The sequence below is a fragment of the Acanthopagrus latus genome, chromosome 9, assembly GCF_904848185.1.
Source record: "Acanthopagrus latus isolate v.2019 chromosome 9, fAcaLat1.1, whole genome shotgun sequence".
Classification (NCBI taxonomy): Eukaryota; Metazoa; Chordata; class Actinopteri; order Spariformes; family Sparidae; genus Acanthopagrus; species Acanthopagrus latus.
The window spans coordinates 29,953,061-29,978,289 of NC_051047.1; the positions used below are offsets into that span (position 1 = coordinate 29,953,061).

At 46.0% G+C, this 25,229-nt stretch overlaps 1 protein-coding gene and 1 long non-coding RNA gene across 2 annotated transcripts in view; one reads left to right on the top strand and one right to left on the bottom strand.

Moving 5' to 3' along the window:
* The window catches only part of ttn.1 (titin, tandem duplicate 1), a 172,815-nt gene that overhangs the window by 145,921 nt on the left and 1,665 nt on the right, over nt 1–25,229 (top strand). Inside the window, exons 191-225 of the mRNA XM_037108979.1 lie at nt 90–386; nt 581–1,168; nt 1,300–1,602; nt 1,702–1,998; nt 2,092–2,379; nt 2,517–2,822; nt 3,047–3,349; nt 3,431–3,736; nt 3,857–5,620; nt 5,778–6,071; nt 6,266–6,550; nt 6,654–6,953; nt 7,053–9,119; nt 9,260–9,562; nt 9,654–9,959; nt 10,167–10,457; nt 10,783–11,082; nt 11,228–11,533; nt 11,628–11,930; nt 12,014–12,295; nt 12,506–13,099; nt 13,275–13,562; nt 13,714–14,013; nt 14,107–14,409; nt 14,566–14,868; nt 14,981–15,565; nt 15,657–15,959; nt 16,178–16,477; nt 16,583–17,158; nt 17,260–17,565; nt 17,707–18,312; nt 18,413–23,377; nt 23,484–23,965; nt 24,094–24,247; nt 24,511–24,831. Of these exons, the coding sequence (XP_036964874.1) occupies nt 90–386; nt 581–1,168; nt 1,300–1,602; nt 1,702–1,998; nt 2,092–2,379; nt 2,517–2,822; nt 3,047–3,349; nt 3,431–3,736; nt 3,857–5,620; nt 5,778–6,071; nt 6,266–6,550; nt 6,654–6,953; nt 7,053–9,119; nt 9,260–9,562; nt 9,654–9,959; nt 10,167–10,457; nt 10,783–11,082; nt 11,228–11,533; nt 11,628–11,930; nt 12,014–12,295; nt 12,506–13,099; nt 13,275–13,562; nt 13,714–14,013; nt 14,107–14,409; nt 14,566–14,868; nt 14,981–15,565; nt 15,657–15,959; nt 16,178–16,477; nt 16,583–17,158; nt 17,260–17,565; nt 17,707–18,312; nt 18,413–23,377; nt 23,484–23,965; nt 24,094–24,247; nt 24,511–24,831 (19,875 nt within the window). The remainder of the gene's footprint in view (nt 1–89; nt 387–580; nt 1,169–1,299; nt 1,603–1,701; nt 1,999–2,091; nt 2,380–2,516; nt 2,823–3,046; nt 3,350–3,430; nt 3,737–3,856; nt 5,621–5,777; nt 6,072–6,265; nt 6,551–6,653; nt 6,954–7,052; nt 9,120–9,259; nt 9,563–9,653; nt 9,960–10,166; nt 10,458–10,782; nt 11,083–11,227; nt 11,534–11,627; nt 11,931–12,013; nt 12,296–12,505; nt 13,100–13,274; nt 13,563–13,713; nt 14,014–14,106; nt 14,410–14,565; nt 14,869–14,980; nt 15,566–15,656; nt 15,960–16,177; nt 16,478–16,582; nt 17,159–17,259; nt 17,566–17,706; nt 18,313–18,412; nt 23,378–23,483; nt 23,966–24,093; nt 24,248–24,510; nt 24,832–25,229) is intronic.
* LOC119025426 overlaps nt 1–25,229 on the bottom strand; it is a 68,078-nt gene that overhangs the window by 35,916 nt on the left and 6,933 nt on the right. Inside the window, exons 3-7 of the long non-coding RNA XR_005076818.1 lie at nt 16,809–17,001; nt 16,143–16,319; nt 15,087–15,210; nt 14,553–14,640; nt 11,213–11,337 (exon numbers count right to left, since the gene is read on the bottom strand). This is a non-coding gene — a long non-coding RNA (uncharacterized LOC119025426). The remainder of the gene's footprint in view (nt 1–11,212; nt 11,338–14,552; nt 14,641–15,086; nt 15,211–16,142; nt 16,320–16,808; nt 17,002–25,229) is intronic.

Here is a 25,229-nt window from a genome sequence, read left to right on the forward strand (position 1 = left end):
TTCAGTGTAGTCGTCATTAACTTGACTTTATACACCTGTACTAATTTTGACAAAATGTGCACGATAAAATGTCCCACTGTCTGTTACAGAGGTACCAACTCCACCCATGAAACTTGGAGTTGCAAATGTAACCAAGGACAGCATTACAATTGCCTGGACAAGACCAGAATATGATGGTGGTAGCAGAGTCAGGGGTTACCTTATTGATGCCCTGGAGAAGGGACAGACCAAGTGGGTGAAATGTGCCACTGTGAGGACCATGACCCACACCATCAAGAGCTTGAGGGAGGGTGCTGAATACTTCTTCAGAGTCCGTGCTGAGAACCATGCTGGACTCAGTGAACCGAAGGAAATGATTGTACCTGTTCTTGTCAAGGAAATACATGGTAATATCTGCAGCTTCACTACTACATTTTGTAATAGTTATATTATGCATTATATTAAATTTTTATTGTCACCATAACACAGGTTGCCATGTATAAATAATATGATTGGATATTTTGCAGATAGATTTTTTTCTGGGAGGGGGAACGTTTTATGGAGACATTACTAACCCTACTCCTGTCTACTTTTTCAACAGAGGCTCCAGAGTTTGACCTGAAGAACTACCCCAAGAATACAGTTTATGTGAGAGCAGGATCCAACCTAACCTTTGAGATTCCTCTCACTGGCAGGCCTATGCCTAAGGTGACTATGTCGAAGAACAATGTCGTCATCAAGGGCTCCAAGAGGCTACTAACAGAAGTTACTCCAGACAGTTTAATCATTACCCTAAATGAGAGTATTTCAACTGATGCTGGCAAGTATGAAGTCACAGCCTCAAATGTGGGAGGTACAACCAAGATCTTCATTATTTTCGTCGTGCTGGACAGACCTGGACCTCCTATTGGTCCAGTCACAATTGGAGAGGTCGGAGAGACCACCGTTTGTCTGAACTGGGCTCCACCAGAGTATGATGGTGGCAGTCCTGTTACAAATTTCATTGTTCTGAAACGTGAAACTAGCACTCCTACCTGGGCCGAGGTGTCAACTAATATTGCCAGAAGCTCAATCAAGGTGACTAAACTGACCAAGGGAGAGGAGTATCAATTCAGAATCAAGGCTGAGAATCGCTACGGTGTCAGCGACCACATTGACAGCAAACCAGTCATGATAAAACTTCCATACAGTAAGTCGATGCACTTTAATACAAGTTGGCAAGAATGAGTGTTGCTTTCCTATTTCATTAATAACAAATTGAAAGAGCTTGTACATGAAAAATCTACCGACTCTGACAAAGCCTTTGTGTTATGAATATAGCCATCCCTGGACCTCCATCCACACCATGGTTCAGCTTTGTATCTAGAGAGAGCCTGACAGTCTGCTGGAATGAACCAGTAAATGATGGAGGAAACCCTGTCACTGGATATCATCTTCAGATGAAGGAGAGGAGCAGCATCATCTGGCAGAAGGTCAATAAGACAGCAATTTCAGGAAATCAGTGGCGAGTCACAAACATCTGTCCTGGCCTCATCTATGAATTCAAGGTGGCAGCAGAAAATGCCGCTGGTATTGGAAAGATGAGCAAGACCTCCGAAGAGGTGCTGGCTATTGATGCCTGTGGTAAGTATTTCTTAACATCTCAGTTTTTACGAGGACCACACTAAAAACTCTTTTCTGATATTTAATTGAAACAACATCTTACTCTCTACAATTTTACAGAGCCGCCAGCAAATGTCCGGATCACTGAAGTGACAAAGAACTCAGTCAGCCTGGCTTGGCAGAGGCCTCCATATGATGGTGGCAGCAAGATCACCGGTTACAGTTTGGAGAGGAGGGATGCACCCAATGGAAGATGGGTGAAGGCCAACTTCACTAACATCATTGAGCTGGGCTTCACTGTATCTGGACTGAACCAGGATGAGTCTTATGAGTTCAGGGTGTATGCCAAGAATGCCATTGGATCTGTCAGCAACCCGTCTCTCATTGCTGGCCCTGTCACTTGTGTTGATGCATGTGGTGAGTTTTTCATTCATACCTATGGTTAAATGATTTGTTTCGTATTACTGATTTATTTGTGCATTACTTATGTTAATATCTCTCGTCCCGCAGGTGCACCAGCCATTGACCTTCCTCCAGAGTATCTGGATATGGTTCAGTACAAGGCTGGAGCTTCAATTAAGCTTCGAGTCGGAATCATTGCCAAGCCTCTGCCAACCATTGAGTGGCTCAAGGATGAAAAAGAGCTGGTTGCATCCTCTACTTTGTCTGTTGAGAGCACAACTGATTCTTCAGCTGTCCTGATCAAGGATGCAGCTCGCCTTCACACAGGCTCATATGAGATCAGGATCAAGAATGTTCTTGGCTCTGCCTCTGCAACCATCAGGATTGAAATCCTAGGTATTAAGAATTTCTTGCCTCACCCTTTATTTTTCCATATTTCCATAGTTCTGAAATGTGAATCAATTTAAATCAAGATACTATCATCCCTTTATTTAATGTTCATGTGCTCTTCCTTTTTTTAAACCTCCCCTTAGACAAACCTGGGCCCCCAGCTGGAATAATTAACTTCAACTCCATCACAGCTGAAAAGATTGTCTTTAGCTGGCAGCCTGTGCCTGAGTCTGACCAGGGAGGTGCCAAGGTGACCCACTACATTGTTGAGAGGCGTGAAACCAGCAGAGTGGTCTGGTCGACCATTTCAGACAAGCACGAAAAGACGCATGTCACTGTCAACAAGCTGCTGCGTGGAAATGAGTATGTGTTCCGTGTAATGGCTGTCAATAAGTATGGAGTTGGAGAGCCACTGGAGTCTGAGCCGGTCATCGCGAAGAATGCTTTTGGTATGTTTTGGGCTGTAATGTGCCTTTAATATGATTGTTCATCTGAATAAGTCATACCAGATGTCATGATTAGCTTTAGTAGTTGAGGTAACACCAAAAAAATACTCTGCAACAATTATCCCCCAAAACAGTTTTCCAGGGGAAAAATCAATAATAAAATTTAGAATGATTTTTTTGTAGTGTCATTTGAATTTTCTTAACATGTTCGTTATGAATTTCTATAGTAACCCCTGGGCAGCCTCGTACTCCTGAAGTGAACACCATCACCAAGTCCACCATGGTGGTAGAATGGGATAAACCAGGTGTAGATGGAGGTAGCGCTGTGACAGGCTACTACTTGGAAAGACGTGACAAGAAGAGCTCACGCTGGATCAGAGTTTACAAAGATCCTGTCACTGACATCAAACAGAGTGTCTACCATCTCACAGAGGGAAATGAGTATCAGTATCGTGTCTGCGCCATTAACAAGGCAGGAGAGGGACCATTCTCTGATGCATCAGACCTCTACAAGGCTGCTGACCCTGTTGGTATGTAGTCTGCATTCACAGATTTACAAGAAAAACAAGATAGATAAACAACTCCACCTAACAAATAAATTTCACTTACAGACCCACCTGATGAGCCTTGCAAGCTGAAGGTGGTGGACTCCACCAAGACATCCATTACCTTGGGCTGGTCCAAGCCAGAATGGGATGGAGGCAGTGAGGTCATCAGTTACATGGTGGAGAAGCTTATTGATGGAGAGCAAGAATGGGCTATGATTACCCACAAGGGAGAGGTCAAGACAACAGAATACACAGTACATGACTTAAAACCAGATGTCAATTACTTCTTCAGAGTCTCTGCTGTCAATTGTGCTGGTCGTGGAGAGCCTTTGGAGATGACTGAGCCTGTGCAGGCTAAGGATATCCTGGGTAAATGAATCACTGATATCAAAATAAAATGTGTTATTAGCTTACAACACTTTTGTTTTGCTGTTACATTGCCCCCATTTAGCAGGCCCTATGTGACGTTGAATATTTTTCATTTCACAGAGGCAGCCCAGATTGATTCAGATGTGGCTATGAGAACTCACTACACAGTGAAGGCTGGCAATGATGTGGAGCTGTCTGTTCCTCTGAAGGGCAGACCTGCTCCCACTGCTTCCTGGAGCAAGGGAGAAGAATGCATCGATCGCGACCCTAAATATGAGTTCCACCACTCAGACACTAATACAGTCCTTGTTATGCGTGAGGTAACCCGGCTTGACACTGGAAAGTACACATTAAAGATAGAGAATGGTGTGGGAGAGCCCAAGACGCTGACCCTGTCTGTGAAGGTCCAGGATACTCCAGCTCAGTGCAGGAATCTGGTCCTAAAGGGAGTGACCCGTGGAAAGGTCACTCTCTGCTGGGAGCCTCCACTCCTCGATGGCGGGGCTGAGATCACAAATTATGTTGTTGAGAAGAGGGACTCGTCCAAGAGATCCTACTCTGCAGTGACAAGCAAATGCACAGACACAACATACACCATTGAAGATCTCTCCGAGAAGACATCCTTCTTCTTCCGCGTGTTAGCTGAGAACGAGAATGGTCTTGGTGATCCATGTGAAACACTTGAACCTGTGAAGGCTACAGAGACTCCAGGACCAGTCAAAGAGGTCTCTATGAAGGATTCATCCAAGACTTCTGTCACCCTGCAGTGGCTGAAGCCTGATTATGATGGTGGCAGCATCATCTCTGATTATGTCATTGAGAAGAAACTCAAGGATGAGGAATGGTCTTTGGGAGGAACTAGCAGACAGTGTGAGTTTGAGGTCAAGAAACTCAAGGAGCACTCAGATGTGTTCTTCAGAGTTGCTGCTAGGAATGAGAAGGGGCAGGGCGACTTCACTGAGCTTGGACCTATCAAAGTCATTGACTACATTATAACACCTGAGGCAAGCCTTGCAGAATACCCAGATGGCAGAATAAGTGTTCGCCTGGGTCACAATGTGCACATTGAGCTGCCATACACAGGTAAACCCAAACCTGCTGTTCTGTGGCTGAAGGACAGCCTACCTCTGAAGGAGAGTGACCAAGTCCGCTTCAAGAAGACAGAAAACAAAGCCACTCTAATGATTAAGAATGTGAAGAAGGAGAATGAAGGTAAATACACCCTGACACTTGACAATAGGGTCAACAGAAGATCTTTCCACATCCATGTCATTACACTTGGACCACCATCAAAGCCTATTGGACCCATCCGGCTAGATGAAGTGAGAGCTGAGAGCATCATGATCTCCTGGGATGAACCTAACGATGATGGTGGTGGAGAAATCAACTGCTACACTATTGAAAAGAGAGACACCTCCCAGTCTAACTGGAAGATGGCCTGCTCCAGTGTACAAGATACTCAGTTCAAGATTCCCAACCTGATCAAGGGTATCCAGTACCAGTTCAGAGTTTGTGCTGAGAACAGATATGGTGTCAGTGAGGCTCTGGTCTCACAGATGGTCATTGCCAAGCACCAGTTTAGGCCTCCGGGCCCACCAGGTAAACCTGTCGTGTATAACGTCACTAACGATGGAATGACCATCCAGTGGGAGCAGCCCATTTATGATGGTGGTACCCCTATCCAGGGCTTCCATGTGGAGAAGAAGGAAAAGAACAGCATCATGTGGCAAAAGGTTAACACTATGTTAATAAAAGAAACAGATTATAGGATCTTGGGACTCATTGAAGGCCTTGAGTACTCCTTCAGAGTCTACGCCCAGAATGATGCTGGCTACAGTCGAATGAGTGATGAGAGCAAGTCAACCATGGCTGTCAGTCCTGTTGGTGAGTGCTTTTTCAGATAACATTAAAGACTGGAACTATAATAAAACAATTAAAATCATTCCTGCACCAAAACCTGATTAATATGTAGTTAGAATGGAGTAAAGCAAATTGTCTCAGTCAAACAAAACAAGTTGAAAATGTATCTTAAATCTTTCAGATCCTCCTGGCCAGCCTGACTACACAGATGTGACTAGTGACTCGGTGACACTGAAATGGGATGCACCTAAACGTGATGGTGGTAGCAAGATTACCAGCTACAACATCGAGAAACGCCAAGGACATGGCCGCTGGTTCAAAGCCAACTTGACTGATGTACATGACTGCCAATACACTGTCACCGGGTTGGCAACAAATGAACGCTACGAGTTCAGAGTGACTGCCAGAAATGCCATCGGTGTTGTCAGTCCTCCCTCCAATTCCTCTGGCTTGATTGTAGTCAGAAGTGAGAATGGTGAGTAATGGTAGGATGCAAGACCCTTGAGGGTGGTAATATTGAACCTCTGAACTGACGGGTAAATAATTAACTGATGAGTACTGCTTTTGATGCATTTACTCTAACTGCTGTTTTAGAGTCATCGTTCCTGAAAATTACATCAGTAAAGCGACACATTTTAACCTAATGCCTCCCCTATTTCCCAAAAACAGCTGCTCCAAATATTGAGTTTGGCCCAGAGTACTTCGAGGGTTTGACGGTCAAGGCAGGAGACAATATAAGGCTGAAGGTGACCATCACTGGACGACCTGTTCCAAAGGTCGTATGGTACAGAGATGGCGTGCAGATAACCAAAAAGCTTATGGACATTATCAATGTGGCTGGATCCAGCACTGTGTTTGTCAGGGATGCTGATCGCACACACCGTGGCCTCTACACTGTGGAGGCTACCAATGGATCTGGAAGTAAAAAGGAGAACATTCTTGTTCAAGTCCAAGGTATACAGTGTTTACATTTTTGTCTATATATGAGAGTACAGTTGTTTACACTACTGTATTTATTGATGTTCTAATTTTAATCTCACACACCTATTTGATGCAGACACGCCTGGGGAGCCAGTAGGACCCATCACTTTCAGCAATATCTCAGAAGGAAAGTGCACCCTGTCTTGGAACCCACCAGAGAACGATGGCTGCTCAGAGATTTCACATTACATCATTGAGAAGCGTGAGACAGCCAAGATCTCCTGGGCTTTGGTGTCTGATGAATGTAAGGAGTGCACGTTCAATGCAACCAAGCTCATCAAGACCAATGAGTACCAGTTCAGGGTCTCTGCTGTTAACAAGTTTGGAGTTGGCAGACCTTTGGAATCCAGCCCCATCATTGCACAGATGCAATACAGTGAGTGGAAAGATCAAAAAGCTTTTTTACTTTAATTCTCTCTAATTTTCTGTAGCCAATGCAGAAACTGCACTGACCTATCAAAATTATTTTCCTTAGCTACTCCTGAAGCTCCAGACACTCCTGATGCAACTGAGGTGACGGGAGAAAGCATCACCCTGTCCTGGAATCCTCCAACATCCGATGGTGGAAATGCCATCAAGTATTACATTGTGGAGAAACGGGAAAAGAAGACTGTCCGGTTCTACAAGGTTATTTCCAAGAAACCCATTGTTGAATGTGCTCACAAGGTGCTCCACCTGACAGAGGATATGGAGTACGAGTTCCGTGTAATGGCTGTGAATGACGCTGGTGTTGGACCTCCTAGCAACATCTCTTTGCCTATCAAAGCTGCTGAGCCAAAAGATATTCCTTGTGCTCCATCTGTAATCCATGTGTCAGACTCTACCAACTCCTCCATCAGCCTTGAATGGACCAGGCCTGCGGACGACGGAGGCATGGACATCCTGGGTTACATTATTGAGATGGTGAAGGGAGATGAGTCCGAATGGAAGAGAGTCAATGAGCAGCTTGTCACAGAAACAAATTACGTGGTAACAGGTCTACAGACAGGAGCTGAGTACAAGTTCCGTGTCGCTGGTGTCAATCAGGTGGGTAGAGGTGAGGACAAGGAGATTCTAGAGCCTGCTCAAGCTGTAGACAGGCTAACACCACCACAGGTGGATATTGATGCCACCTTCAAGCAGACACACATTGTCAAGGCTGGAGGTTCAGTGTGCCTGGGTATCTACTTTAGAGGAAAGCCAACTCCCACTGCTACCTGGGTGAAGGAGGAAGGAGAACTGGGTGTCATGTCAGAGATCTCAACGACAGATGGCTATAGTTCTCTAAGTATTGAAAACTGCTCAAGAAATGATACAGGAAAATACACTATTAACTTGGAGAACTCCAGTGGCAGCAAGGCCATTACATTCATTGTAAAGGTGATGGACACTCCTGGACCTCCTCAGGCTGTTGTGATAAAGGAGGTGTCCAGAGGCACAGTCACACTTGTGTGGGAGTCTCCTCTAAATGACGGGGGGGCTCGAATCCATCACTATATTGTTGAGAGACGAGAGGCTAGCCGCCGCACTTGGCAACAGTCTGGTAGCAAGTGCACAAATCATATGCTGAAAATCCAGGACCTGCTGGAGGGAGTGCCATACTTCTTCAGAGTCTCAGCTGAGAATCAGCATGGAGTTGGTGAGGCATTTGAGCTGACCGAACCTGTCATCGCCACCGCAGAGCCAGCAGCTCCAAAGAGACTGGACATTCTGGATACCACAGACAGCTCTGTGGTTCTGGGCTGGCTGAAGCCAGAGCATGATGGTGGCAGCCGCATCCAGTGTTATGTCATTGAGGCTAAGCCAAAGGGTACTGACAAATGGCACGTGGTTGGCAACACCACTAACCTCACATATGTGGTTGAAAAGCTTAACAAGGGTGATGAGTATGACTTCTGTGTGAAGGCCAAGAATGAATCAGGCTACAGCAAGCCCCGGGAAACTCTGGCTCCTGTGCTGGTTAAAGAGCCTCACATTGAACCAGCTGCTGACCTTAGTGAGATCGCCAACCAGCTGGTCACAAGCAGGTCTGGCAGTTCCTTTACCATTGATGTTCCTATCAGTGGTAGACCTGCTCCAAAGGTTTCCTGGAAACTGGAAGAGATGAAGCTGAAGAGTACAGACAGAGTGTCCATCATTGAAACTAAGGACAGAACCAGCATCACGGTCAAGGAGGCCATGAGAGGAGATGGTGGTAAATACTACCTAACGCTGGAAAACGTTGCAGGCACCAGGACCTTCACTATTGAAGTTAATGTCACAGGTAGACCAAGTCCTCCAACCGGACCCATCGAAATCTCATCCATCACCTCTGAGTCCTGTGTCATTGCATGGCAACCACCAGAGGATGATGGTGGCACTGACATCACCAACTACATTGTGGAGAAGCGTGAGTCTGGCTCCACCGCCTGGCAACTGATCAACTCCAGCGTAAAGCACACGTCTCTTCACGTCAGTCACCTGACCAAGTACATGCAGTACACATTCAGGGTCTCTGCTGAGAACAGATTTGGTGTCAGCAAACACACTGAGTCGGAGACTATCGTTGCAGAGCATCCTTTCAGTAAGTATTACTCCATAAACTTTATTTAATTACACATTTGTTGTGCATCTGGATCGTTGACTTCTGTAAAAACACCCCCTTACTGAGTAATTTTAAGTTGACTGTGCTCAATACAAAATCTTTTTTTTTTTTAATCACAGCACCTCCTGGCCCACCAACAAGGCCTACAGTCTGCAACATCTCTGCCAACTCAATGACCCTGAAATGGGAGGAACCTTATCATGATGGTGGAAGCAAGGTGACTGGTTACTGGATTGAGAAGAAGGAGAGAAATAATATTCTGTGGGTGAGAGAGAACAAGATCCCTTGCTTTGAGTGCTACAGCAAAATGGAGGGTCTTGTCGAAGGCTTGGAATACCAGTTCAGGGTTTATGCCATGAACAGCGCTGGGCTGAGTAAAGCCAGTGAGGCCTCCAAGGGAGCAGTTGCTCAAGATCCAGTTGGTGAGTTTTAATACAGTTTGGAATCACACTATCCTTTTATTTAACGCTCCATTCCTCTGACACGTCTGATCCATTTTAATGTAATTTTCAGATCCACCAAGTAAGCCAGAAGTCACAAATGTTACAAGAACCACTGTCTCACTGAAATGGTCAGCCCCATTGAATGACGGTGGCAGTCCCATTGTGGGCTACATCATCGAGCGTAAGCCTTACACTCTGACTGGTGAGGGCCGCTGGCTCAAGTGTAACTACACCAATGTGATTGACACTTTCTACACTGTTACCGCCTTGGGAGAGGGAGAGCCCTACGAGTTCAGAGTCATCGCCAAGAATGCCAACCAGGTCTTCAGTAGACCCTCAGAGTCCACCGGCTCTGTGCAGTGCAAGACTGACTTTGGTATGATCAACATCTCTAATCATGATGCAATACTACTAATAGAGCAAACTCTCACACTTCTGACTAACAATTATTAATAAAATTACCTCAAGATAAAACTGCTTTATTTATCCTAATTCAATGTGTATACAGTGTATTACAGTTCCAATACAGAAGTTCTTGACCCATAAATTGGTTCATAAGTGTCCACTTTTCTCCACCCAACAGAGCCGCCAAAGGCCCAGCTGGATAGTAAACTGCTGTCTGAAACTGTGATGGTCAGAGCCGGTTCAGATCTGGTACTGGATGCTGCAGTGGGAGGCAGGCCTGACCCCAAGGCATCCTGGTCCAAGGGCAACAGGGAGCTAGAGTTGTGTGAGAAGTACCACCTGCAGTACACCCCCACCAAGGCCATGGCCATCATCAAGTTCTGTGACAGAGATGACACAGGAAAGTACATCCTCTCGGTCAGGAACGTAAGCGGAACCAAGACTGCTGAGGTCAATGTCAAAGTGCTTGGTAAGTGGAAGTGCTTTGTTTTTCAAGCATTTCAAGCATTTTTTTGATTGACAGATTATTCTTGAATAATTAGTCATTGTGATCCAAAGTGAATTACAATGAGTAACTGTTTTCATTTACATTTAGCATTTTCCAAATCGACTTACAATAAGTACATTTGTTTCAAGAGAGAAACCACGACATATCACCAACAATAGAACAAAAAGTAATATAGAAAAAACTGTCAAGCCCTCATCTGAGGATTGTAACTGCTATTTATCAGCGATTCTTTAAGTGCATAAGTGCTATGATTGAAGTGTTAACGATACAAACATACATTTTCCAGATACCCCTGGTGTATGTGAAGGCAGCATTGAGATCAGCAAGATCACAGAGGAATCATGCACACTGAGTTGGAAGCCTCCTCTTGAGGATGGTGGGGATGAGATCTCCCACTACATTGTGGCAAGGCGTGACACCAACAGACTCAACTGGGTCATCATGCACGCAGAGTGCAAGGAGCTGACCTGTGACATCACCAGGCTGTTTAAGAATACTGAATATCTGTTCAGAGTCTGTGGAGTCAACAAATACGGACCTGGAGTCTACCTCCAGTCAGACCCGATGGTTGCCAGAAACACTTTCAGTAAGTGTAACTAAAAATAATGGTTAACAATCATAATATCCCTCACTTATCAAATCAATCTGAGAGCCCCCAGAACAACTTAAAAATAAGACAACAAATTAAATCATTTTAAACAGGATCACTAAATTACCTTTCTATCCTCCAGCTGTGCCCACGCCTCCTGGTGCTCCCGAGATCCTGGCATCAGGAAAGGACTTTGCCACCATTGAATGGCTGAAGCCAGAGAGTGATGGTGGTAGCCCGTTGATCCACTACCTGGTGGAGAGGCGTGAGAGAAAGAGTGCACGCTGGGTGAAGGTGAACAGGGACGGAGCTCACCTGGACACAACGCTGAAGGTGTCTAGTTTGACTGAAGGCAACATCTACCAGTTCAGAGTGACAGCCATCAACAAGGCGGGAGAGAGTGAAGCCAGCGATGTTTCTCTGTATGTTGTCTGCAGAGTGCCAACATGTAAGTCTGGTTTTTGATAAATGCTAAACTGAAGATTTGACTGTAAAGCCTCTACATATCCATAGATCTTCATTCTGGCATCCTCTCTTCTCAGGCACACCTGCTTCTCCCTCTATTCCTCGTATCACTGACACCCACGCTGACAGCATCAGCCTAGCCTGGTCCCGCCCTGTGGAGGATGGAGGAGCTGATGTGATCGGCTACATCCTGGAGATGCAGGAGGCCGGAGCAGAGGAATGGAAGAAAGCCCATGAAAAGACGCTGCGTGGTACAGAGTACATAGTGACCGGTCTCTCTGCAGGGAAGAAGTACTGCTTCAGAGTGGCTGGCATCAACATCAATGGCACAGGAGACTTCAGTGAACCATGTGCTGAGACTGAGCCAGTGGAGAGAATTGGTAAGTATCTTGAAAAAGATTCAGTGATTGTAAATACAGTACATGTATGGTATATTATATTAACTCTCCCTATGCTCACACAGAAACTCCTGACTTTGAGCTTCATGATGACCTGAAAAAGACCATCTGCCTGCGTGCTGGTGGCTCCCTCCGCCTGTTTGTAAAGGTCACTGGTCGTCCCGTTCCTGCCCTCACTTGGAGTAAGCCTGGTGTTGACCTCCAGAACAGAGGATTCATTGAAGTCACAAACAAGTCTACCACACTCATCATCGACAAGGTCCACCGCTATGATGCTGGCAAATACACATTGGTGGCAGAGAACTCTGCTGGGAAACAGGAAGTCAATATTCTGGTCAAGGTCTACGGTAAGTTGACAAAAATGAGTATTGAAGGGCGCCCACTAGCTCAGCTGGTAGAGCAGACGTGCCATGTACAGACATCAATGAACACTGACTGATATAACAAAAAAGGCTGCTCAACTTGAAGAAACTTGGTTGATTTATTTTTCAATGATTTTTATGTAAAACAGTAGCTTTTGGAAGTTATGTTTTAACAAAAGGTATTTCCATTGTCAGATACTCCTGGACCACCCGGACCAATAAAGATCAAAGAGCTGACCAAGGATTCTATTACCATCTCTTGGGAAGCCTCAGCTGTCGATGGCGGTGCTCCTGTCAACAACTACATCATAGAGAGGCGTGAGGCCTCCATGAGAGCCTACAAGACTGTCACCTCCAAGTGCAATAAGACATCCTACAAGATTGATGGCCTGATGGAGGGTATGCTTTACTACTTCCGGGTGCTCCCTGAGAACATCTATGGTATAGGCGAGCCCTGCGAGACTCCTGATATCATCCTGGTTTGTGAAGTGCCTCTGCCACCACACAAGCTGGAGGTGATCGATGTCACCAAGAGCACAGTGATCCTTGGCTGGGAGAAGCCAGAACATGATGGTGGCAGCAGATTGACAGGCTACATCATTGAGGCCTGCAAATTTGGCACAGACAAATGGATGAAGGTGGCCACACTTAAGACCACAGACTTCGAGTTCACCATGGAGAAGCTGAACGAGGGCGAGCAGTACTTGTTTAGAATCAGAGCAGTCAACAGCAGAGGAGCCAGTGAGCCCAAAGAGCTTCTGACAGCCGTCACTGTACAGGAGCAAAGAGGTAACAAACACAATATGCATTCAAACACATTTCATTGTTTTAGACAAAAGCATGTATGTCGTTTTGATTATAAGGAATTTAAGACTGGTGCATGTTGAAGACTTTCTGCCCTGCAGCACCATTAAGTACAATATCACAGTTCAGTTCACAGTTGTGTCTTTCTTTTTCCTTTCAGTAATGCCTGTGGTGGACTTCTCCAGTATCCCTCAAAAGGTTGTCAACGTCCTAGCTGGCAAGACTCTAGAACTGGACCTGCCCATCGTTGGCAGGCCCCCTCCTGTCTGCTCCTGGTATTTCCATGATAACAAGATAAAAATCACAGACCGTGTCAATATCAAGAGCACCGGCAAGTACTCAAAATTGACCATGTCTAACACCACCATCGACGACACTGGTGACTACACCCTGGAGGTCAAGAACGCTGTTGGTGTTATCAGAGAGGTCATCAAGGTCGTCATCCTCTGTAAGAAACCATCTTTCCTATGAGTCATTATTTTTTGCTTATGCTTGTCAAAAAACAAAAGTTGATTGATTACCAATATTGCAGGGAATCAAAGTATATTAGCCAATCAAGTTGGCTGTAATCAATGACTTTCGTTATGCCTTTTTACCAGCTAAACCTGATGAACCAAAGGGACCCATTAGGTTTGATGAAGTTGATGCCACCACTGTCACCTGCAGCTGGGATCCTCCAGTCAGAGATGGTGGAGCTCCTATTAGTGGCTATGCAGTGGAGCAGCGCGATGCCCACAGACCTGGCTGGGTGCCTGTCTGTGACTCTGTTAGCCGATCAACATTCAAGTTCGAAAACTTGATTGAGGGTGATGAGTATGTCTTCCGTGTAGCATCCATAAATCGCTTTGGCACAGGTGACTTCTTGCAGTCTGACATCGTCATGTGCAGGAGCTTGAAAAGTAAGATCTCAAGCTTTTTTATGTTAAACAGCAGATTTTACTTAAGTAACGATGTAGACAGAAGTATATTCATGTGTTTTGCCACCTCCACAGATGTGCCTGGACCACCTGGTCGTCCAACCATCTTTGATGTTTCTCGTGACGGCATGACCGTGGCCTGGAACCCGCCAGATGAAGACGGCGGCCTTGAGGTTTCTGGATATATAATTGAGCGCAAAGAAGTCAGGTCTGATAGATGGGTGCGTGCCAACAAGAACCCCATTACCATGACCAGATACAGGTCAACAGAGCTGATTGAGGGCCTGGAGTATGAGCACAGAATCACAGCCATCAATGCCAGAGGACTAAGCAAACCAAGTCTGGTATCTAAACCAGCAGTGGCAACAGATCCCATTGGTAAGAGAACAATTTGGAAAAGATTTTTGATAAAACTCAGAATTCATAGATAAAATGGGTGGCACTGAAAGTATTACAAGAGATAGTAAAGGCTCATTGCATCTTGTGAAGCAGCGATGAGTAATACTGACATTACTGATTACCTTCTCCACTCAGATCCACCTGGCTGTCCTCAGAATCCAAGGATCATTGATACCACCAAATCCTCTGTCTCACTTGCTTGGAGTCCTCCTGACGATGAGGGAGATGCAAGGGTGGACGGTTACCTGATTGAGATGCAGAAGGTGGGCACCTTGGCCTGGATCAAGTGCAACACCACACCATCTCTAATCTGTGAGTACACGCTGACCAAGATGCCACAAGGAGAGGAGTTCAAATTCCGTGTGATGGCCTGTAATGCCGGTGGCTCTGGAGAGCCTGCTGAAGTGCCTGGAACGGTCATTGTTACTGAGATGCTTGGTAAGGAGACAGAGGTTACATTAACTAAGATTGCAGATGTGTTAATTCATTTGTATGTGTTAAGAATCAATATATTATACATTTGGCCTTTATCACTATTATTGTTCTACAGAATCTCCTAACTATGACTTGGAGCTCAAATACAAAGATGTGTACGTGGTCCGCCAGGGAGGAGTGGTTAGACTCTCTGTACCCATCAAGGGTAAACCACAACCAACCTGCAAGTGGCTGAAGGATGGTGGTGAAGTCTCCGATAAAGCCATGATTGCCTCCAATGAGGATGCCAGCGAGCTGGTGATCAAGGAAGCTGAGAGGAGTGACTCTGGCATGTACGACCTCCTGCTGGAGAATAAGGTTGGCAAGAAAAAAGCACAAATAAAGGTGAAGGTCATCGGTCGCCCAAGTGCCCCAGAGGGACCCTTAGTCTTTGAGGAGATCCAGGCCAACTCTGTCAAGGTGTCCTGGAACGCACCCACAGAGGATGGTGGCTCAGAGATCTTGGGTTACATTGTAGAGAGACGTGAGGCAGCCAGAAATGCGTGGTACACCATTGACTCTAGAGTGACTGACACTCAATTGGTTGTTAAAGGACTGAGGGAGGGAACAGAGTACCACTTTAAGGTCACTGCTGAAAACTCCTTTGGTGTCAGCTCTTCTCTGAAGTCGGAGCAGCCACTGGTGCCCATGACTCCTCTCTGTAAGAATTCCTTTTCTTGTTCAAGTCCCATTCTAAGCCTCTTTGAATAGTATGAGTAATGCTTAAAAGTATGATCTGTTTTTCAAACAAGGTCCCCCTGAACCTTCAAGCACCCCACCAGAGATTATGGATGTCACGAAGAGCTCTGTGGCATTGGCATGGTCCAGACCAAAGGACGACGGTGGATCTGCCATCACCGGGTACTTTATTGAGTACAAGCTGGTGTCCTCTGAAACATGGTCTCGGCATGAGACCAAGATTGGCTCCACCATGTTTACTCTGCCTGGACTCACCCCTGATGCAGAGTACCATTTCCGCATTGTTGCTGTCAATAACATTGGTGAGAGCGAGGCTGGTCCTGTGTCTGACCCAGTCACATGCAAAGATCCATTCGGTGAGTGTCCTTTCCTAATATTATAAGATTACTGATAATCAATGGCATTGTAATTGTTATAGTCGATTGAATTTTGGTGGGCAGGAGTCAAACCAGTGATAATTCAGTCAATCGGTGATAATTTAAAAAAGCAGGGATGATGAAGTGGATATTTTTAGGTCCTAAAAACAACTGTTAACTGACCTGTTATAACAAGATTTTTGTGTCTTCCTTCACAGACAAGCCAAGCCAACCAGGCGAGATTGACACAGTAAACGTGTCAAACAACTTCATTACCATCCGCTGGCAAGCTCCAGAGTGTGACGGTGGAAAAGAGGTCCTGGGCTACTGGGTAGAGTACAGGAAGTCCTTCGAGAGTACCTGGAAGAAGTGCAACAAGCAAAGGCAGAAGGAAAAAGAGTTAACCATGCCTGGACTGGCTGAAGCCACAGAGTATGAGTTTAGAGTCTTTGCTGAGAATGAAACAGGAATGAGTAGACCTCGCAGGACTGCCACATGCATAAAGACCAAACTGAGTGGTGAGTACAGTGAAATATACTGTGTAAACTCTTTGCAGACATTTATTCAATTGCATGTAAGCCATTTATACCTCCTAAATGTACCTTCTAAATTCGTCCACACAGTTGAAAGTAAACCAAGCCTGAGAAAGGAAATGGATGAAGTAACTGCCAAGCTTGGCCAGCCTGCTGTCATGAAATGCCAGATTATTGGCAGACCAGTCCCTGACATTAAGTGGTATCATGCTGGAAGGGAGGTTGTTGAGTCTCGCAAGTATGAGATGAGCTCAGATGGCCGCAACAACTCCCTATCTATCATGACCGACCAACAGGAAGATGAGGGAGAGTACACCTGCAAGGCCATCAACGATGCTGGAGAGGCTGAAACCACAGGTGTCCTGGTGTTGGAGGCTGCTCCATCCTTCCATCCAGACTACCCACTGAAGGAAACATACTATGCCGGCCTGGGGACCACTCTGCGCATCCATGCCGTCTACATCGGCCGTCCTGAGCCCAAGATCATGTGGCTGCATGGAGCAAAGACCCTGGAGAACACAGAGGACATCAGCATTGAGACCACTGAGCACTACACACATCTGATCATCAAGAATGTGAAACGCAGAGTCCATGGAGGCAAATACAGGATCAGACTGCACAACCACTTCGGCAGGGCTGACACGGCATTCAATGTTGAGATTTATGGTATGTTCATATAAATTTTCTTCATTGAGTCCAACAAAGTCTGATTTTTCAAAGGTGACATTCATAAATTTATAATCAACACCTAATATCTCCCTTTACAGACAAACCTGACATGCCCCAGGGTCCGATTGTGCTGGATGCCCTCCTGAAGAACTCTGTAATCATCAGCTGGAAAGCTCCTAAGGATGATGGAGGCTGCATGATAACCAACTACATTGTGGAGAAGCGTGAAGACAAGGACGGCACTGAGTGGGAACTGGTGTCATCATCCATCAATGGCACATCTTGCCGTGTGCCCAACCTCATTGACAGCGCCGGATACTTCTTCCGTGTCTGTGCTCAGAATCGCTATGGCAACAGCGAACCACTGGAGCTCACATCACCAATACTTATCAAGAGCCAACTGGGTAAATTTAAAATGTTTCAAGTACTCTATGAAGTAATGTCTAACAATGTAATCAAGATACTGCAGTGCACCGTATCAATGGTGTACACAGGTTCACTGTGCGAAAGATCTAACAATGGTTTCTGATTATTCCTGTCCACAGAGAAACCATCACCACCTCTGTCACCACTTGTTTCTGGAATCACCAAGGACTCTTGTGTGGTTTCCTGGAAGCCTCCACTTAGCGATGGTGGCTCCAAGATCAAGAGCTATTGCCTTGAGCAGAAGCACAAGAAAGACAAGAAGGAATGGAGTGATTGGACTCCAGTGACCACAGACGAGATCAAACAGACTGTCTTCTCAGTGAAGCGTCTCACCGAGGGCATTGAGTACATCTTCCGACTGAAGTGTGAGAATCTTGGAGGACAGAGTGACTACAGTGAGGAAACTGCTCCCATTGTTCCAGCCATAGCCACTGAGATCCGTGCTCCTGCCTTCAAGGAAGAGCTGAGGAACATGAGTGTCAAGTACAAGAGCAACGCAACACTTGTCTGCAAGATCACAGGACAGCCCAAGCCAGTGATTAAATGGTTCCGACGAGGAAAGGAAATTCAGTCTGATGGAAAGAAGATCAAGATCCAGGAGTTCAAGGGAGGTTACCACCAGCTGGTCATCACCGAGGCTGATGATGAAGATTCAACTGTGTACCAGATCAGGGCTACCAACCAGGGAGGCTCCATTTGTGCTACGGTCTCACTGGATGTTGAAAGTAAGCTTACAGACCACTCTTTTTGCGCAATATTAACATATTAAACTATTTCTTAAATTCAAATAAAACATTATATCTTACCACTGTCTTTTATTTTCAGTCCCTGCCAAGATCCACCTGCCGAAGAACCTGAAGGACAAGGAAGCCATCCCTGCCCTGCGTGGAGAAGTGGTCAATATCAAGATTCCTTTCGGTGGCAAACCAGATCCTGTCATCACATGGCAGAAGGGACAAGATCTCATTGACAGTAATGGCCACTACCAGGTCATCGTCACCAGATCTTTCACTTCTTTGGTATTCCCCAATGGAGTGGAGAAGAAGGATGCTGGTTTCTATATTGTCTGTGCAAAGAACAGATTTGGTATTGACCAGCAGACAGTTGAGCTTGATGTAGCTGACGTGCCTGATCCTCCACGTGGTGTCAAAGCAAGCGATATCTCTAGAGACTCAGTCACACTGAACTGGGTGGCCCCAGCAAATGATGGTGGCAGCAGGGTCATCAGCTACATCATTGAAAAGTGCCCCACCACTGCTGAAAGGTGGCAGCGTGTTGCCCAGTCTCGTGACACACACTACACCGTTATCAATTTGTTTGGAGGAACTGGCTATCAGTTCAGAGTCATCGCTGAGAACAAGTTTGGACAGAGTGCTCCATCTGAGACCAGCGGACCTGTAATGACCAAGGAGGACAAATCAAGAGTTCTGCTGTATGACAGGGAGGTTGACGATACTGGACATGTACGGAGGGGCAAGGCTCCACACTCTGAAACCAAGAATCTGCATAACAAATATGCCATTGCAGAGGAGTTGAGTAGAGGTCAGTTCGGCATAGTCCACCGCTGTGTTGAAACCAGCTCTGAGAAGACATACATGGCTAAGTTTGTCAAAGTGAGAGGCGCTGATCAAGCAATAGTTAAGAAGGAAATTGCAACACTGAATCTGGCCAAACACACCAACTTCCTTCTCCTCCAAGAGTCTTTCGACAGTCCTGAGGAGCTGGTGATGATCTATGACTTCATTTCTGGCGCTGACATCTTTGAGCGCCTCAACACAGCTGAGTTTGAGCTTAATGAGCGTGAGATTGTCAACTACATCAGGCAGATCTGCTCAGCTCTTGAGTTCCTGCATGGTGAGAGCTATGGACACTTTGATATCAGACCTGAGAACATTGTGTACACAACTAGAACCAGTTCTAATGTTAAGATTATTGAGCTGGGCCAGTCTAGACATCTAACTCCTGGAGAACAAATCAAGATCCAGTATACCACTGCAGAGTATGCTGCCCCTGAAATCCACCAGTGTGACATGGTTAGCAGTGTCACTGATATGTGGGCAGTTGGTGTCCTTGCCTATGTCCTCCTCAGTGGACTTAATCCATTCACAGCAGAAACCAACCAACAAATGATTGACAACATCTCCAATGCAGCCTACACCTATGATGATGAGTCCTTCAAGCAGGTCAGTGTTGAATCACTGGACTTTACAGACCGCCTAATGACAAAGGAACGTAAGCACCGTATGACTGCCGCCGAGGCTCTGGCTCATCCTTGGCTGAGCAAGCCTGAGGAGGAAATTAGCGCTAGAGTGATCCCAACTGGCAGGCATAAGAGATACTACCAGACAATGGCGAAGAAAGAGTGGAACACTGTCGTGTCAGCAGCCCGTGTGGCCAGCGGCGGCTCCATCAGGTCCCAGCGTGGAGTCTTTGTCGCCAAGGTGAAGATTGCTCCATTTGAAAATGGTCCTGTTGGAGGACAGATTGGCCATGCTGTGGTGAACGAGGGCGACAATGTGAAATTCATCTGCAACATTGAAAACTATGATAGCTCTACAGAAGTGACATGGTACTGTGGTGTCAGGCAACTTGAAGCTGGTGACAAGTATGAAATTGAATATGATGATGGCCTGGCTATAATCACTATCAACAAGGTCACAAGAGCAGATGACGGCACTTACAGATGCAAGATTGTAAATGAGTATGGTGAGGACAGTGCCTATGCAGAGCTGTTTATCAACAGTGTGAGATCTTACCGTGACTTCTTCACCACCCGTGTGGTCAAGAAAACAAAGCGCAGAGTTGACACTGCCAGAATGCTTCAGAAGCCACCAGAGTTCACACTTCCTCTGGTCAACCGAACAGCCTACATAGGTGAGGATACGCGCTTTGGTGTAACAATCACTGTTCACCCCGAGCCTCGTGTAATTTGGCACAAATCTGGACAGAAGCTCATCCCAGGACAAGATGACAGGAAATACACGTTCATTAGTGACAAGGGCCTGTACCAGCTGATAATCCGCAACCTGGAAGAAGAGGATGATGCTGAATACAGTGTTGTGGCCCGCAACAGGTACGGTGATGACAGCTGTAAGGCTCGTCTTACTGTTGTTCCCCGACCTAAACCAGCAGATCTTACCTTGAGGCCCATGTTCAAACGCCTACTCGCAAATGTTGAGTGCAGGGAGGGCCAGAATGTGCGATTTGAGATCAGAGTATCTGGCCATCCCACACTGAAGTGGGAGAAGGATGGCACGCCTTTAGCCTTTGGACCATCTATTGAGGTTGTCCATGAAGGTCTGGATTACTTCATCCTTCATGTAAGAGACACTCTCCCTGAGGACTCTGGTGTGTACAGAGTTACTGCAACAAACTCTGCTGGATCTGCCAGTTGCCAGGCCACACTAAAGGTAGAGCGTGTCACTCACGTGAAGAAGGAATATGAGACCAGTGAAAAGGAGAAGGGAAAATTATCAGGAAAGGAGGAATTAGACAAAAAGGTGAGGCTGTCTCAGATTTTGTCTGGCACTGTTATTGCACCTCTACCACCTGTAGCCGTACAAGCTGTCAGGGAGGCAGCCACCATGTTCAAACCTGCTGTGACAACTAAGAAGGGTGAGAAGACTGAAGCTGAGATACAGAAAGAAAAAGAAGAGAGGAAGAAGCGGGCAGATGAGAAGAGGCTGCGTATGCCCTATGTCGTCCCCACACCTCGTGTCATTAATCCAGCCGTTCTTGAGGAGGATGTGGAAATTAAACATTTCCAGCCACTCTCTGACATGAAATGGTATAAGACGCTGCGCGATCAGTATGAGTTCCCTGAGCCTATGGATAAAATCAAGCAGAAAAGAATGAAGCGCATTCGTCTCTCCAGGTGGGAACAGTTCTATGAGGTGCCTATCAGGATCAAGGATCACTATAAGCCTAAGTGGCGCATCTCATCCATGACTCAGGATGACTTGGAGACTGTGAGGCCTGCAAGGCATCGCACACCTTCTCCTGAGATGGAGGCCTACCACAGGATCAGGAGAAGGTCCCTGGGTGACCTGTCAGATGAGGAGCTGCTGCTGCCTGTGAATGAGTACCTGTCAATGAAGAGAACTGAGGAGGAGAGGCTTCGTCTGGAGGAAGAGCTGGAGCTTGGCTACTCTGCTTCTCCACCTAGTCTCAGCCCAGTTCGCTTTGAACTGTCTGCCCTGCGTCCCTCATCTCCTAGAAGAGCCTACAGTGATGATGAAGAGGGAAAAGAAATTCATAGATATGATTCCTACAAAATTCCATCCAAATATGAGGCTGGCCCCAGTTTTGTTGACCTCCGTCAACGTCATGACAAAGCTACTTACAAAGCTCCAAGACAGAAGCAGAGGGTGTATGAAGAGAGAGAAGATCAGGAGCTGTTGCGCCCACACAAAACTGCTGAAAGAATCTCCTCCTACAAGAGTCAACTCAAACGCATTGAGTTTGAAGAGAAAACTCGAACCTCAAAAAAGGAAACAACTGTCACTGTTACAAAGGTCTCTGAGGGCGTTGAATCTGAGCACCTAACAGGTTTTACATCAGAATATATTCCAAAACCAATCAAGAAGCCCACAATGCCTGAATCCGAGAGATCTACTCCAGGAAAAGTTGCCAAGGCAGAAGTGACGCTCCCAAAAGTTGACTTTGCATCCAGGTATGAGGAAAGAAAGCAGGCCATCAGATCAGAGAGAAGATCAGTGGAAAGGACAGTTGAAGTGGTGACACAGGCTCAATTCAGCCTTGACCACACCCCACGTATTACCATCAGGATGCGATCTCATCGCGTACCCTATGGCTCTAACACAAGTTTCAGCTTGAATGTCCAGGCCAAACCTGAGCCTGAAGTCAAGTGGTTCCACAATGGAAAAGAGATTAATCAGAGTAGAAAATATCACATAACCAATATCAGTGGGGTTCTGACTCTCCAGATCATTAACTGTGTGACTGAAGATGCCGGCACTTACCGTGTCGTCTGCAGGAACACCAAAGGAGAGACTTCCGACTATGCTACGTTGGATGTAGCAGGAGCAGAATATGCTGCCTTCTCTTCATTCCGCAAAGATGAAGAGCCTCCTTCCTCCCATCTACCAGAGATGACCAGGACAGAGGTGTATCATGTCTCCTCTAAAGCAACAATGAAGGAAACTGATGCTAAAACTGAGAAAACATCCACCACTGTTGTTGAAAAGCCAAGGGAGAAACCTAGATTTCCTGCCAAGATCCTGACCAAGCCACAGTCCCTGACTGTTGATGAGGGAGGTTCTGTAAGATTTGAATGTGATGTGGATGGTGAGCCAGCACCTTCTGTCACCTGGCTGCATGAAGGAGCAGTTGTCGGCTCCTCTGCCCGTCACCACATAGTCTCTAGTCAGTACAACTCAACCTTTGAGATCTCTGCTGTTGAGATGTCAGATGAAGGCAGCTACACTGTGTTGGTTGAAAATGCTGGAGGCAAACAAGAGGCCTATTTCACTTTGACCATCCGCAAGTCTGAGACAAAGGAGGGAGTAGTCGCCCCTCCCAGAGTCACTTCTCCTGAGGCTAAGTCCCCGCTTGCCAAGTCCCCTGAACCAGTCAAATCTCCCCAGAGAGTCAAATCCCCTGAGCCAATCAAATCACCTCAAAGAGTCAAGTCTCCAGTCTCACCGAAATCCCCAACACCAAAATCCCCAACGCCAAAGTCACCTACTCCCAAATCCCCAACCCCATCTGAGAAGGAACGAGTGACTTCTCCAATCAAGTCACCAAAGAGAGTGATGTCACCAATTCAAGGTAAGACAAAACCTGCTTCTGAAAGCCGATGTCCTACATTAATCTGTAGCTACAAACATTCAGACTTGCTTCCTATCTCAAAATCTTACATCTGTTTTTATTTTAGGCTCCAAAACAAAAGCTGAAATCTCTGAGGAAGTCATGAAAAAGGAAATGGTCCACAAGGAGGTCCAGTCGTCTGTGAAAGAGGTCAAGTCCTCTCACAGCCAGATGTCCATTACAGAGGGGCAGTCTCTAACTCTAAGGGCTAGCATCCCTGGGGCCTCTGGCATCAGGTGGATCTTAAACGGGGTCGAACTGGTGAACTCGGAGCAGTACAGATACGGAGTGTCTGGAAACGAGCAGACCCTGACCATACAGTCGGTCAGTCAGCGAGAGCAGGGGGTCATCACATGTCAGGCTCACACAGAGCGAGGCATAGTCCAGTGTCAGTTTGACACCATGGTCACAACCAAGCGCCCAGGTACACCGTACTTCCTGGTGCAGCCCAGGTCTCAGAATGTGAACGAGGGACAAAATGTCAAATTCACATGTGAAATCGCAGGAGAGCCTTCCCCTGAAGTGGAGTGGTTAAAAGACAACGTGATTGTGAGTAGTGTCTTCATGAAGTTTCTTGTTTTGTAAGAGATGAAATGTATAGGTTGGCCTTCAAAATATATTTAAATTAATAAATAGAAGCCTGTGCAGCTGACTTACCACAACACTCTTCTTCACAGATATCTGTCACATCAAACATTAGACTGAGCCGCTCTAAGAATGTGTACACTCTGGAGATATGTGAAGCCACCATTGAAGACAGTGGGAAATACACAATAAAAGCCAAAAATCAGCTTGGACAGTGCTCTGCAACATCTTCCCTCAATGTTCTCAGTAAGTTGCCACTGCTTTTCTGACACAATTAAACACACTGTGTTTCAGTGTATTTAATTGGCTTGGATACTAAAGCTCGCAATGTAATATTAAGACTTTGATTTCACCAAAAAACATCTTTAAACTTATTTTAACATTGAGAAACCTACATGGAAATCAAAGGCACTTGGGCATCCCAGCTTACACTCACTGTATGCATACAGTCTACTGTACTTGTGCACATTGTGATATGAGCCATTTGCTTGTTATTTGCATTCTCACAGCTCTTGTTGAAGAACCAGCAAAAATGATAGTTGTGGAGCAAAGAGCTTCTACTGATGCTGCTGCCAGCATGCAGAAAATGTTATCTGCCTCGTCTCTTCGTATGGAGGCAGCTTCCTTGCAGGCCAGCAGTTACAGCAGCAGTTCCCGTTCTGCTACTACAGAGTATTCGTTTGAGAGCACGTCTGCAACTAGCATGTCTGCCATGATGGCTCAGTCAATGGTTTCCATGAGCTCCAGCAGCCAAATGATGGAAATGTCTGCTCACTCGCATGCCGAGGTCTCCTCCTCATTGAGGGCCCTCACGACAGGGGTCAAAAGAGGTGAGATGCATTTACAAGTTGCCTGAATCTGTCTGTAACCTGCACTTCAACCTGAATGATTGCAGCATCTTTGTAAGTAAAGATGAATGTGATAGAGGAGAATCCTGCTTGTTTAAAGTAGTCAGTTCTTCTCATGTAATCATCAGTTGACATTTGAGACTTTCCCACTGGTGTTTACATCCCAATCAGAAAAAAAAAATAAGCCATGAATGAAAGTAAAATTATTTTTCTGAATAAACCAGTTACACAATTATGTTGTAATTTGACTGAAATCATTTCTTCATATAGGACTTCCTAGCAGAGTCAATCTTTACATGAAAATGTTCTCTAACTGCAGGCCGTCTTGTCGACAGTGCTGAGATGACAGTGAAAGGAGTCATGTTATTAGCTGTGTAGCA